Here is a 15,000-nt window from a genome sequence, read left to right on the forward strand (position 1 = left end):
GCAAGGACTTTTTATACATTGAACATATGCAGTTCAGTCTCTCTATAAGTAAACAAAGCTTCTCTCAAGAAGGGAGGAATGCACTGTGTGCTTCCTAATCTGGCTGACAGGAGACCTGGTGAAAACCCTGGCCTGAGGTCAATCCAGCCTTCCTCCAGAACTCCATGAGAGTTGTTGCCATCCAAAAAGCACTAATCCCTTTCAGTCACAGAAGCCAAAAGCAGGGAAGGAAAGAGAGCGGAAACGGCCAGTGAAAACTATTCTGACGTAAGTGACCCAGATGACAAATGAAATTTCAGCAGCTGTCAAGCGTAACAACCTGCAGCAAAACACATCCACAGCGGGGAAGAGGAATGAGCACTGTGTCCAAGCAATTATTCACTATGGCTAAGTCGGATTTACACCAGGGACGTAAGGCTGACTCAACGTTAGGAAAACAATTAACATAGCTAATGATATTAAAACAAAAACATCCCAAACCACATGATTATATCAATAAATGAAGAAAACGCCTTTGACAAAGCACAACACCCATTTATGCACGTGCAGTGCCAGCTTCGATAGGCCTCTCATGTAAACTGTGGATGCTGTATCTTTAAGACAGAATGTAATCTTGAGTAGAGATGGTTTCTCAATCAGAAACGAGTGAACTTTATGGTGAGAGATGCTGTGTAAAGCACAGAGGGTAACAACTAAGAACCTTTGTTTCTAAGTTAACTGTAAAGAACAAGGGTAGGGAACCTGCAGCCTTGAGGTCTCAAGTGGCCTCCTAGGTCCTTGAGTGCAGCCTTTGGATTGAGCCCAAGTTTGGCAGAACGAATCCTTTTATGAAGGGGATTTGTTCTGTGAAGTTTGGGTTCAGTCTAAGGGCTGCACTTGAGGACCTAGAGGGCCACATATGGCCTTGAGGCCGCAAGTGCTCTCTGAACACTGTTTTAGAATACTCTTAAGCACCCTGGCCCACAATATTGTATTTTTGGAGCAGCACAGACTGTGGGGTGATGGCCTTAGGGTCAAGAGAACTTGGATCCCAATTCTGCTGCTGACATTTTGCTGTGTGACTACTAAGTTTTCATTTCCTCATATGAAAACGGTGCCTAACGACACCTCCAGGTCAGAGGGGGTTGTGAGCATCAAACAAGGTCCCATAGGTTGGGTGCTTTGCTAACCTTGCTGAGCTGGGCAAAAGTCACCTTTTTTTTTTTTTTTTTAAGTGACATGTTAGTTCCTTATTCCCCAATTAATGACAAATTAGCTGAAGGCAAAGTCTGCATCTTGTCTAAACTTTAGAACTATGATCCACAGCCCAGTATCCTGTACAGAGAAAGTGCTTCCTAACTGGTGAATGAATGAACCATGACTGGTCACAGTGGGCATGAGGCCAAAAGCATGTGAGCCACCTAAGGCTGCTTGTGGTGATGACAGTGGAGACCCTTGACTCAGGATCACAGAGCAGGAAGGACTCCGGAGGCTATTCAGTCTGACTCCTCATTTTAAAAATATGGGCCCAGCTAAATCATCCAATTAACCAATGAGCATTTATTTAGTACTTACTGTGTACTAAGCTATGCTAAATTCAGGGAATATAAAAAAAGACAAAAGACAGTCTCTGCCCCCAAGGAGCTCACAGTCTAATGGGGAAGACAGCAGTCACATGACGATGTACAAACAAGATATAGATGGGACAAGCTGGGGATAACCAGCAGAGGAAAGGCCTACCATTAAGTATCACAATGACTTGCCCAAAGTGACGCAGGAAGTAAGCATCAGAGAAGGAACAGGAATATAAGTCCTCTGCAAGAGGCAGCTGGGACATAGGGAGAGAGGGCCATGAACCATGGATCTAGAAAGACCTGTGTTCAAGTCTTGTCTTTGACACAAAATGCCTATGAGATGAAGGACAAGTTATCCAAATTCTCCATGCTCTGGGCACCCCTCAGAGACTATAAGGTGCTGCATTGGTGAAGGGAGTTTTCTCCCCTAGGAGTTTCCTATTTGAAATGAATGAAATCACATCCCTCTTCAAGAGCAATGACATTTAAATACACCAAAACATCAGTCTATAAAAGCACCAGGATAATGAAAAGCACTGGCCAACTCCTTGGAAACAAGGTATGCAGTTAAAAACCTGAGAATGATAGAAACTCTTCTTGTCCCACAAGAAAGTCCCTGGCATCAATATCAAGACAATATCTAGGGACAATTTTCTGATCTGGTTCTTCAATTTCATTGAGGACAAATTAGCTTTAGGGGAAATAGGGTTCACATTTCCATGAAGTGACGAGAGGTCTGGGGATGACAGCCTCGTGTTCTTTGTGGAGCGAGGGGAAAATGCTCTGTAGTTCAGAGGGAGAGAAACCAGCCTCTAACTGTGCCAGAAACTGGCATCCAACCAAGGTCTCCACGTGCATGTGGAAATCAAGGAGACACCTTTCTGGAGACACCTCCATCTCAGACTTAGGCTTCAGAAACACCCAAACTAAGGGACGGAACAAAGACTCAGGAGCTAACCCAGTCTCTTTTTCTCTCTCTCCCTATCTGGTGCTCTCTCGCTCTCTCTGCTCTCTCTCTCTCTCTCTCTCTCTCTCTCTCTCTCTCTGCCCCCTTCTCTCTATCCCCCTCTTTCTCTCTCTCTCTCCCTCCCTTCTCTCTCACTGTCCCCTTTCTCTCTCTCCCCTTCTCTCTCCCTGTCTCTCCCCACTTCTCTCTCTCCCCCCTTCTCTCTCTCTCTTCCCTCCTCCCCCTTTCTCTCTCTCTCTCTCTCTCTCTCCCTTCTCTCTCTCTCCCCCTTTCTCTCTCTCCCCCCTTCTCTCTCTGTCTCTCCCCCTCTGTCTCTCCCCCCTTCTCTCTCTTTCCCTCTCCCTCCTTTTTTCTCTCTCCCTTTCTCTTCCCTACTTCTCTCTCTCCCCCCCCTTTCTCTTCCCTTTCTTCCTCCCCTTCTCTGATCTCTCTCTCCATTTCCCTCTCTCCCTCTCCTTCTCTCTTGCCCTCTCTCCATCCCCTTCTATTTCCATTCCCGTCTTGTCCCCTTCTTCTTGTCATCCTTCTTCTTCCCCTTTCTTTTCCTTCTCTCCCTTCCCTTCCCTTCTCTGATTTTCCTCTCCATTTTTTTCTATTCCTCTCCTCTCTTTCCCCTTCTCCTTCCCTTTCTCTTCCCTCTCTCCCTGCCTTTCTCTGACCTCCCTCTCTACTTCCCTCCCTCCCCCACCTACCAATGCCCTCTTCATTCCTTCCACCAGGATGGGCTGGGGCAGGTTGGGGAAGGGGGAGAAGAGGTCAGTCACAGAAAAGAAACCTACCTTCACAGCTAAGAAGTTCAGTCCACTTTCATTGGCCAGGGCCTTGGCGATCATTGTTTTGGAGCATCCAGGAGGCCCATAGAGAAGGATTCCTGTGGGCGGCTGAATCCCCATCCGAGCAAAGGCCTCAGGGTGCTTCAAAGGCCATTCCACAGCTTGTTTCAATTTGACTTTGATGTCTTCCAGTCCTCCAATGTCCGACAAGGATACCTACAATGCAAACCATTTGCTCCGTGTCGTGCCAGGACAAACAGAGAGCTGGGTAAAACAAAATATGCCCACCAACTGTTTCCAAAACAAAAGGGAGAAGGGGGACATAGGGCTCTGAGGAAACTTTTATGGATCAAAATGCCATTCCTCTCCCCCAGGTGTCTGCTCCCTCATCCCCCACCCATTCACCTGACCCCTACTCCACCACATCCTATTCCAGATTGGTCTGCCCCCTGGAACTCGCACTGTCAAACTATCAAGTCTTCACTTTAGGTGGCCTCCTTTCTTGTTCCTTGTAACTCCCACCTCCAACTGAAGACCTGATTCCCCAGTATGACACTACGTCCCAATCATCCTTTCCAATATGGGCTGCATCTTCTCATACCTCCAAAGTCACTGTCTGGGAAACAGAGTCAGAAATTCCTTGGTTCCTGTTGCCTGACTCTCCCTCTACCATATGCCATCACTCAGCAGTTTTTGAGGTTCCTCCACCCAAATTTATCAGCCAGCCCAGACCTTCGTGGTCATTAATTATCAACCCCTAGGATAGTTTATGTCCTTTCTCAATAAATTCATGGCTTTAGTTCAGTTTAATTTCCCTCCCCAACTCTTGCCCTCATAAAAGTAGACAGAAAGAGCGAGAAAAAGAAATCCAGAATGGAGACTTTGTTCCTCAAAAAATAGGAATCCCAGAGGACATGGTGGAAGGAGTGGATGTTGATGTGGGCCATGACTGAGGAGGATGGAGATAAGACAACGGGATGTGAAGGCTGGGGATAAGTTTTTCCAAAATGGCCGATGATGAACTAATACAGAGAAAGGAAATGAACCAGGAGATTCCCCTAGGATAACAGTGAAGCCTAGTCTCTGATGGCTGCTGTAGGTGGTGAGGGGCAGGAGCAGGGTCTGGCTTCAGCCTCCAATCAGCTACTAAATTTGTTCTTGCTCTGGAGTAGCCAGTAAGGCAAAGGAGAAAGAAGGGGGGTACAGCAATGCATGCTGGTCCACCAGGGCTGGAGGTGTGCTCTGTGAAGGTCTGTTCCTCCTCTGGAATCCCTGTTCCATAACAAAGAAGTTTCCCTTCATCTTGGATTTCTTTTTCTTAAACTCCAGAAGCTCCTTATTCTGGCAAGGTCTCCACCCGGGGCAGTAGGGTCAGAGAGTCTCATTCCCAAAGGGTTTGCCACCAGCTGATGACTCCAAAGAAAAGGGCTATATTCAGCCTTCTGCTAAGGCTTGGAGTGGCTCTGCCAGCTCCGCCATGCCCCCCAGCCTCTACCACTTTCCCACCTTTGTCTTGCTGTACTGAAAGAAGTTACGGGAAAGTTTTCTGAAGCATTTCTTGGGCTGGCTGACACGTGAGCACGGCTCATCAAAGACTTACAGATTTATATGGAATTAAGAACACACAACAGAGAGCCCATCCTGATTTCCATCACAGATAAAGAAAGGATGAACATCAACATTACAAAATAATACTTTGCTTTAAAAAGAAAACTTAGTAGAAGCCTGCTTTAAATAATACGACCTCCAAATACACCTTAGAGGGATCCTTTCCCCCTTCTGGGCCTCAGTTTCCTGATCTGTAAAAAGAAGGGATTGGGTTCAGTGGGTACTCTGAGGCTCCCTGCAGCTCTGGACCTGACTCTATGACCACTAAGGTCCTTTCTAGTTTCCCCAAGTTTTACAAGCCTCTCAAGCCCACACCCCCTGAAGGAGAGGAGGGGTGACTGGCTGCACTTCCCTGCTCAGGGCTGGCTTCGTTAGCATGTAAGTCAGCTTGACAGACAAAGGGTCCTCCAGACGGGCTGCTTGTCTATGTCACCTGAAAGATGAGAGAGCCTTCCTGAGACATGATGAAACAGAGATCCTGCGCAGCTATTTCCTGTGTTCTGTGGGAAGCTGTGCCAAGAAAATTTCACATCCTGATCTTGTCTTAACCTAAGACCAGAGATGTATTTCAAAAGGATGTGGAGATGATGACGAGGGGTGGGAAGGACAAATGGGATGCCCAAAGCCACTGGCCAAAAAATCCCCAAAATAACAACAATAATTAAGGCTGCAACATCAGGAGTACTGGCCCTGCCTTCCTGTCAATCTCCTCCACAATGGAGAAGCTAGATTCCCTCTGGGACTATTAAATGGAATTCCCACATAATCCAGACAGTCACTAGTTTCTGTCATCCCTCTCTCTTTTTTAATAGGATTCAATTCCACAACCATTTGTTATGCACTAACTGTGGGCATAAGCTCTGCTGGGCATTGGAGAAATAATAACATTTCACGTTTGAGAGGCAGCATGCTGGCTCTCAGAAATAGGGAGAGCTGGGTTAAAGTTCAGCCACAGACATGTGCTGGTTCCGTAAGCCATCTGGGCCTCAGTTTCCTCATCTGTACAATGAAGAGATTAGAACGAGCTGACCTCTAAGGTCCCTTTCAGCACAAGATCTAAGATCCTTTAAGCTAGCAAAGGTCTCACAATGGCACACATCACTACACAGAAAAGGAAACAGAGAGCCACAGAGGTCTCATAGCACAACAGCCCAAGTAATGATTTATAAATAAGGAAGTTCAGATGCTGGGAGGGTATCCTCAGTTTTACTCTGGCTGTTTGCTTTGCTTCTGGAGGGTGTAATCACAAGTTTGCCAACCACCGACCTGTACAAGAAGCAAAGTCAAATGGAGCTCTTTTCCAAAGTTTTGACAAACAGCAACAGAGAATGAAGGATGTTTCCGGAGGCCCCCTTCAGCTCTCCATCATCAAATCAGCCTTTTGCTCAAGGCCAGACGCGCATAGCCTCTACCTCTTGAGTTTGCAGAAACCCGAGAATAAAAACATGCTCTTTGGAAAAGCAGATGGCTTGGCATAAGGGACCCCTGCTACTCATCCTGAGGGTGTCTTAAGGAGGGAACTTAATTATGGTCAATTAAATGTCAATTTTACTCCCCTCCTCCATCATTGCCCAAGAAATCTACCACTAATGAGCTCACCCCTGTAGCCAGGCTGACTTGCCACATCCCAAGGCTCTAGGCTCATCTGAAAAGATGCCAGAGGAAAAAAAAAAGTAAATAAGGAGGTAAGTGTTGAATATGTAATTAATGCAACAGGCAGGCTTTTGATTATTCAGATCACAGAGAGCCTTGCTGCTGACTTAGCTGACGGTACTAGGTGTACATCAACAAACCTGCAAAATGCCAACCCTTAAATCCGAGGAACTGAGAGGATCGGAGAGCGTAGGACCAAGAGGTTGAAGATACCCTAGCAGTCATTCAGGACAGAGCCTTGGGGACATCTAACCCAACTCACACTTGGTCAAAAAAATATCCCCTGTGACCTTGCCAAGATGCAGACTTCCAGCCTTTAGTGGAAGGTCTCCAATATGATGGAACCAACTGCTTTCTGGAGGACCAATCTTTCTTGTGGACAGTTCAAATTATTTGAACATTTTTGCTTATAATTCTAAATATGTCTTCTGCTTCCACCTACTGCTCCTAGTTCTGCCTTCTCAGGACAAACAGAATAAATTTAATGGTCTCCCTAAATTTCTAATACTTACATATTTATAGAAGAAAAGAAAGAAGGAAGGGAGGGACAGAAGGACAGAAAGAAGGATGTTAGGAAGGAAGGAGAAAAAGGAGAGGGAGAAAAGAATGGAGGAAGAAAGGAAGGGAGGAAAGGAGGAAGGAAAGAGAAAGAGAAAGAGGAAAAAAGGAAAGACCAGAGGAAGGGAGAAAGGAAGGAAAGGAGGGAGGGAGGGAAGTTTTAGAAGAAAGCTGACTCCATAGGATCGTTTCCCCTCACATTTCTTCTAACAATTCAATGAGAACATAACAAACAACACAAGAACACTTTTCTCATGAATGGTACCCACTCCAGGGTTCACAAGGAACAACAAAGCCCACTGGGGTCTCACATTACACAGGAAAAGGGCACGAGACCACGGAGCAAAATCACGGCACAGAAAACTGTCATCAGTACAAGGAGGGAGCTGGACTGAGGGTGCGCCACTCTAGGACCCTGTGACCCTTATTCAGAAAAATCAGAGGAATGAAGAAAGGTGAAACGAGGAATCAGAGTGGGTGGCCCCTCCCACCCTTCCCTCCCTCCCTCCATGAAATCCTCTGGGCACATTTTGCTGAGCAGGCAAGACCAGCAGGCAGCTGGACTCTCATAGACGCCATCCTTTATACCCAGGATCTCATCTGCTTTTCCTAATTACTCCATGATGCAGGCAGAGCAACAATCATTTTTAAACTTTTTAAAGTATTTCCATTTTACAAATGAGGGAAATGCCTCAGAGTCACCCACTTAAACATTTTATTACAAGTGTTTGCTATGTGCCAGGGACTGGGCAAAAACACAGTGCCTGTCCTCAAGGCATTCATGTTCTAGGGGGAAAGACAACGTGAACATGAATCAGTAGACGCAAGATTCATACAGAGTAGATGGAACATAATTTTGGGGTAGAGGGGGCGCAGCATTAGCAGCTAAGAAAACCAGGAAAAGCCTTGTGAAGATCGGAGTTGAGTCTTAAAGGAAAACAAGGAGGCAAGGACATGGCAATGATGTGGCAAGGAACGCCAAGCAAGAGGCACAGCCAGGACAAAGAACTAAAGATAGGAAATGGAGTGTCATGTGTGAGGAGCTAGAAACAGGCCATTATGGATGAATTATAGTGTTTGTGGAGGGGAAAGAAATCTAAGAGGTCTGGAAAAGTAGGAAGAAGACACGTTGTGGAGGGCTTTAAATAAAACAGGATTTTATATTGAACCTGGAGGTAACAGGGAGCCATTGCAGGTCATTGAGAAACAGAGTGACATGGTCAGACCTAAACTTTAAAAAATCATCAAGTGGAGGATGGGTTGATGGGGAGGGATTTGAGGCACGGACACCAGATAGTTGACTGGCCAGGGTTCCTCAATGTCCAGACTCATGGAATCTTCAAGGTGAAAGGGCCTTCAGAGGCACTGGAGACAACACTTGCTTACCAGTAGGGCATTGTCCTGGCTCCCCTAACCTGGACAGCATCCATCCTCACTCTGCATGGAGCCCTCCAAAGACACTAATTGGCTGAGGGAGCCCACCCAGAAGGGCCTCTTGAGATGCAGGGCCAGAAGGCTAGTTGACTTCTGGATATAAAACCATCAGTCATTTTGATTTATATGAAGCTAGGTGGCCCAGTGGATAGAGAACCAGCCCTGAAGTCAGGAGGACCTGAATTCAAATCCAGACTCAGACAGTTACTAGCTGTGTGACCCTGGGCAAGTCACTTAACTCCAAACGCCTCCCCAAAACAAAAACAATGAGAGAGAGAGAGACAGACAGACAGACAGACAGACAGACAGAGACAAAGACAGGAAAACTAAACTACCAAATAAAAAAGTTAAAAAAGAAATCATGTGAAAGAGAAAAACCTATCAGAATCTATCCAATTATATATCCAAGAAACATGACTGAGAAAAGATAGATGAATACTGACAAAAATGCAAAACATCCAGATTGAGAGGAAAAACAGAGAATTTAAATAACACAATATCAGAAAAGAAACAAAAAAAAGATATAAATGAACTCCCAATAAAAATCATGTGCTTCTGTCAATACAAAGCTCTTGACAAAACATAATGCTCACTTCTGTAAAAAACACTAAAATGCACAGTAAGAAACAGACCTCTCCTTGATATGGTCGGGAGAATCTATTTAGAACCAAGAGCTACAAAAACACGTAGAGTCATTCTTTTTGGGATCACAAAGAATCAGAAGCTGTGGAGATGCCCATCAGTTGGGGGACAGCTGCACAACATGAGGGGCAGGGGTTGCTTTGCCTGACCATGCAGGCCTGTTCAAAGGGTTTGATCTTTTTTGTTTTTCTGAGTTTCTGGGTGGGGGAGGGGGGAGATGGGCAAAATAAATGCTTAAAAATAATTAAATTTTATAAAAAGACCACAGTTGAAAGGTCACATTGGCAGATGTGTGGAATCTGATGAACTCACACTTAATGTCACATGAAACAGTAATAAAAATATTAGTAACCAGTATTTAAATAGAGCTTTAAGGTTTGCAAAGTACTTTACGATTATCTCATTTGATTCTCACAATAACCCTCAGAGGAAAGTGCTACTATTATCCCCATTTTGCAGATGAGGAAAGCGAGCCAGAGCGGTAAGGGATTTGCACACAGTTATGAAGTATCTGAAGAACTCCAGTCTTCCTGACTCCAAGCTGTGCCACCTGCTGCCCTAAACTGGCCCATAAAAAAAAAAAAAGACCTGAAGAATCAAAAAGAAATACAGGGTAATTTTTCAGCAAGCTGCGTCGCGTAGAGATTTATGACTCACAGCCTTCCTCTTCTGTTCTTTATTAAATTGAGTTTACGTGTGTTAGGTCCATAAGGGAAAAAAATTCTGAAAAGAAAAAAGAAAAGTTAATAAACACAATACCCTGATCCAACCCTCTGTCTTTAAATACAGGAGGAAACTGAAATCCACGAGGTGCTCGTCAGTATCGCCCAGGAGCTGTCCAGGCCAGGAGAAGGAGGCAGCTGTGGGCTCTGGGCCCGACGGCCCAGGGAGAGTCAGGCAGATGTCTCCCCAACCAGAATCCTCATGGGATACTTTAGCAAAAGGTGCAGACTCACAGACCTCACTAAGGCCGGTCTAAAAGAATCCTGGGATACGAGGAGACTTAGAATAAAAGAGGGCCAGTGAGATCTAAGAGCAACATAGGATATTAAGTTTATTCTTATACTGAAACATTTCTGAAATGATCAGTCTTACTGGTACATAAAATATTTTAGTAACCAAAGTGCTGCTGGCATCATCGTAGTCTTCCAGAAGTCACATTTTCATCAGGGATTTATAGCAATTTAGGAAATATGGTTCTAGATCAAGGGTTCATCACGTGTGGGGAGAAACTGAGGGGGACCTGAGAACCTGGATGGGAAAAAAGTTACATCCTTCTTTTCACTAACCTCTCCCTGAAAATTAATGGAGACAACAAACTATAGTTTTAAGAATGGACGCATGGGCTTTCCCAGACTGGTCAAAAGGTCCATGAAATAAAAAGGCATAGAACCACTGTTCTAGACAAAATTATTTTTGTATTTACTTCGTATTTAATATGTAAATCGTACATATTATATCTACATGCTGCTCCTCCCAGTAAGTTCATTCCAGAATGGGAATGTTTCATTCTTGTCTGCATCCCAAGTACACAGATGACACTTTATAAACGCTCACTGAATGAAATCAAATGGATATTTGTACATGTTTATTTGGACGAACGTTCGCTTGGATAAAAGTGAATATATTCCCCACGTGGGAGGTGCAAACATGGCTGGGCCCCATCTTAACAAAGCCCTAACCTTCATCATCTCCATACAGAAGAGAACAATAAAAAGGTTCATTTCAATACCAATGATGCAGTTCTAATTGATGACACTGCTCATCCTGGGACAGTCCATTCCTTCTAGGCCAAACTGACATTGGCACATGCTGGATCCCTCCCTACCTGAAACCGTTCCTCAAAAGGAAGGGGAAAATATGCATTGTCATCTCCCACTTGGTTGAAGTAGGTCTTTTCTGGGTTTTCCCCTGAAAACTCCTGGGCATAAATCACTCACATGGCTTGACACACTACTCCTTCTTGTAAACATATCTGCCAGGAAATACTGAGAGAAGGAAAAGAAGTCCCCCTACAGCAAAGGTGCCACCATAGGACTTTTTCCCCCTCTTCTAACTAACTACACAAAGTCACCTGTTAACCTGGGATCATTATGTCAAAGCTCACAGGTGGCACTGTGGGTACCATGGACAGCTGCCAACTCATGAAACCCCCACAGAAAAATGGCACAAGATCATAGACTATAAATGCAGCATCAAAAGAAAATTAGTAAAATCTTTTATGAGCCCAATTAACAAGAGAGCTGTAGAGCATCTTCTTGGGACAGGTAAGATCAGTTTAATAACACTAAGGGACTGCAGGATCATAGATTTAGGGTTGGAAAGGGACCTGGCAGCCACCTAGTCCAACCACCTCATTATTAATGAGAAAACTGTGGACCAGAAACGATGAAAAAATGTGCCACCCACACAGCTAGTGGTCAGGGGTGGGATCTGAACCCACATCTAATGGTTTGAGAGCCAGGATCCTTTCTACTAGATGGTCAGAGCTCCAACACATTTCAAGGGCCATTACTGGCCTCAGGGATAAAGTCTTTCAAAATCCTCAGGATGCTCTCCATCCTGGTGCCCCATTCTCTAAAGCAATTTAAATCATCCAATGCCCTTCCTAGAGATGAACAAGTGATAAGAATCCTGGCTGTGATCTAACCAGGGCAGAGCCCAGAGTAGTCAGAGAATCACAGAAAGGGCCTGAGAGACCAGCTAATCCATTCTGCAGCTGACCAAGAACTCCTTCTGTCGGCCAGTCCATCCAGCCTTTGCTCAAAGGCCTCTAAGAAGGGAGAACACACCACCTGCCAAGTCAGCCCCTTCCTCACTGGGCTGGCCAGGGGAACTTAACTTGAGTTCCATGGCTACAAGTCCCAACTAAAACCAATCTTCTCCAGGAAGCCTTTCCCAATCCCTCTTCATTCTAGCACCTTCCTTCCATTAATCACCTCCTATTTATTCTACATACAGCTTTGTTTCTGCATATGTGTTAGACTGTGAGGTCCTTGAGGGGCAGAAACAGTGTTTTGCCTCTTCCTGTATCCCCAGTGCTTAGCACAGTGCTGGCACATATAAAAACTTAATAAATGCTTCCTGATCGACTGGATGGCTAAGCAATGATTTAGCCTTTCACTGCTGAGGTCAAAGGTCCAAGTTTTCTGACACTCTCCTGTAGTTATCCAAATGCATGCTTCCAAAATACTGACGTTCAGATGTGAACTGCTGATCAATAGGTCACAGGACTCTCCCCACCCCTCAACGCATCTTGGGCCACAGAACTTGCAGGAGGACATGGATCCAAATAGTCTATGCTTCTCAAACACTGATTAGGCACCTATGGATGTAGAACCATGGGCTACTAGACACAGACTTGAGAGTCAGGACATCCAAGTTCCAATCTTGACCCACTCCAAAATTTACTAATTGTACCACCATGGGCAGAGTCTCAGTTTCCTCACCAGGAAGATGAGGATAAGCATACATACTCACAGCCCCCTTCACCACACAAAAGTTGTTTTGAGAGAAATACACCATAAATGTTAACATTAACAGAAAGTACACACCATTATTTATTAACACCTAATATTTGTGCGCCATTTTAAGGTTTTGGAAGGACCTCACATACTATTTCATTTGATCACAACAACTCTATGAGGGAGGTTGTATCCTAATTTCCAGTTCAGAGATGAGGTCTGAGAGAAATTAAGGGTCTTCCTCAGTAAGAAACGTCTGAGTCAGAATTCAAATCCAGGTGTTGGCCCTGTCCGCTGTTTCCTATCTCTGACAGCCTCATTCACTTTCTTTACTCTATTTCATTCAAAAAATGTGATTAAGCATCCACTCTGTGCCATGCACTGAGTCAGCCACAGAAAAAGCTGATTCTCCTGCCCTCCTCACTCATGGACAGCCTTCCTTTTCTGCCAGTATTTTTGGGGCTGGTAACTTTCCTGATACTTTTCTCAAAAAGGCACAAAGGAAGCAGGAGCATGCCAGGATTAATAAATGGTCCACCCTAACAGTTCCATTCCGGTGACCCAAGAGAGACGCCCATCATTTATTTAAAAAACAACATTGCAAGGCACAGACTACAGGGGAAAGGTGTAGGTCAGTGACGTGACAGCTCCCCAGCCTTGGATGATGTGTGCGCCAGGGAGGACTCACTGTTCCCTGGAAGAGCCAAATGGACACACAATCCTTCAGTGGTGGAAAGAGTGACAGACTTTCTCTTGCTGAGTGTATACACACACACACACACACACACACACACAGAGACACACACACACAGACGCACACAGACACACACACACACACACACACACACACACACACACACACACACCTATTTTGTATTCCTCAATGAAATCCCAAAATACTTCAATGAACTCTTCATCAACTTCAGTCCTTTCCAAACAGTGGTCAAAGGCTCAGAGGGTTTCATGAAATAAGCTCACTGGTGTGGGGAGTCCCAGCAGCCCTGAAGATTGACTGTAAGCTAGGCTATGTCTTCTCACCAATACAGATCTTGTCCATGGTCTTGCTGGAGCCCGTCCATGGGTCCCACCCTGGTGTATGTACATCTGCCAGCAGGTGTCTCTCTGTCCCCTTCTTGACCATCCATAAAAGTCTTCAATGGCCCATGGGAGACCACTAATTTAGCATCCATCAATTCTCTTTTCTGCTTGGACTCTCGTGTTTCCTTTACAAGGCACTTTCTGACATACAAGTCATCACTGTTAATGCGCTAAAGCCTCCTTACCCCCAACATACTCTACTACGCTCAGCTCACAGGCTACATCAACTCTGTGCAGACGGCCATGTGCATCCTCAGGAGCTGGCATCAGAGGACGGCGCTAAGCAAATAAACCTGCCCCCTCCTCTGACTCAGGGTGAGGCGCAGCTCCTCCTCCTGGCTGGGTGTACATAACAAGAATAAAGAAACAGACAGAACTCATGTAGCACCGAGTGCACGGGAGGCATAGGCCACGCACCTTATGGTTCTGACCCTCCCACATGCCCCAGGAGGGGCGACAGATCATAACAGTAGCGTTTACCATGCGATGAGCGCTTTACATTTATTAGATGTTTGATCCTCGAGACAACTCTGGGAGGTAGATGCTGTTATTATGCCCATTTTTACAGATGAGGAAACTGAGGCAAACAGGCTTAAGTGACTTGCCCAGGGTCATACAACTAGGGAGTGTCTAAAGGGGAATTTGAACTCAGGTCTTCCTGACTCCAAGCCCAGCGCTCTAACCATTGGGACACCCAGCTGCCTCTAACAATACAGTTAGAATTCAGGTCACTCTGGGCTCCAAATCTAAGAGGCCTTCCATCGTATCCAGGGGTCTCTCCAGAGAAGGAATGCCAAGGTCATACAGGTATAAAGTTGGGGAACGGGATTCAAACTCCAGCCTTTCCACTCTACGCTTGTCGGGCGTCCCAAAAAAAACGGTTAGAAACTGTTGCCAGCCAACACACAGAAAAAAGCTCATTGAAAGCACATAAGTCACTGATTGGTTGATTGGTCTGTAACTGTGAAGTCCGGTCTGTACATTATGGGGGACTGACCTGGGGGACAACTGTCCCAAAGCCTTAATTTCCCCCCACCCTTCAATTCACCCCTTTGTTCAGTTATTTCAGTCATGTCCAATTCTTCATGGTGCCTTTTGGGGATTTTCCTGGCAGAGATGTTGAAGTGCTTGGCCATTTCCTTCCACAGCTCATTTTACTGATGAGGAGACCGAGCAAACAGTGTTCAGTAACTTGTCCAGGGTCACACAGTTAGCAAGTGTCTGAGGCCAGATTTGAACTCAAGTCCAAC

General features: G+C 45.3%; 1 protein-coding gene across 11 annotated transcripts in view; it reads right to left on the reverse strand.

Moving 5' to 3' along the window:
- AFG2A (AFG2 AAA ATPase homolog A) overlaps window positions 1–15,000 on the reverse strand; it is a 222,232-nt gene that overhangs the window by 186,302 nt on the left and 20,930 nt on the right. For all 11 annotated transcript variants that reach the window (XR_011970731.1, XR_011970729.1, XR_011970730.1 and 8 more), the window contains exon 11: window positions 3,300–3,509. Coding sequence is in view for 8 of the 11 variants with exons in the window: in XM_072625104.1 (XP_072481205.1) it covers window positions 3,300–3,509 (210 nt within the window). In the remaining 3 variants the exon portion in view is untranslated. The remainder of the gene's footprint in view (window positions 1–3,299; window positions 3,510–15,000) is intronic.

This window comes from Notamacropus eugenii, chromosome 7 (genome assembly GCF_028372415.1).
Source record: "Notamacropus eugenii isolate mMacEug1 chromosome 7, mMacEug1.pri_v2, whole genome shotgun sequence".
NCBI classification, from domain to species: Eukaryota; Metazoa; Chordata; class Mammalia; order Diprotodontia; family Macropodidae; genus Notamacropus; species Notamacropus eugenii.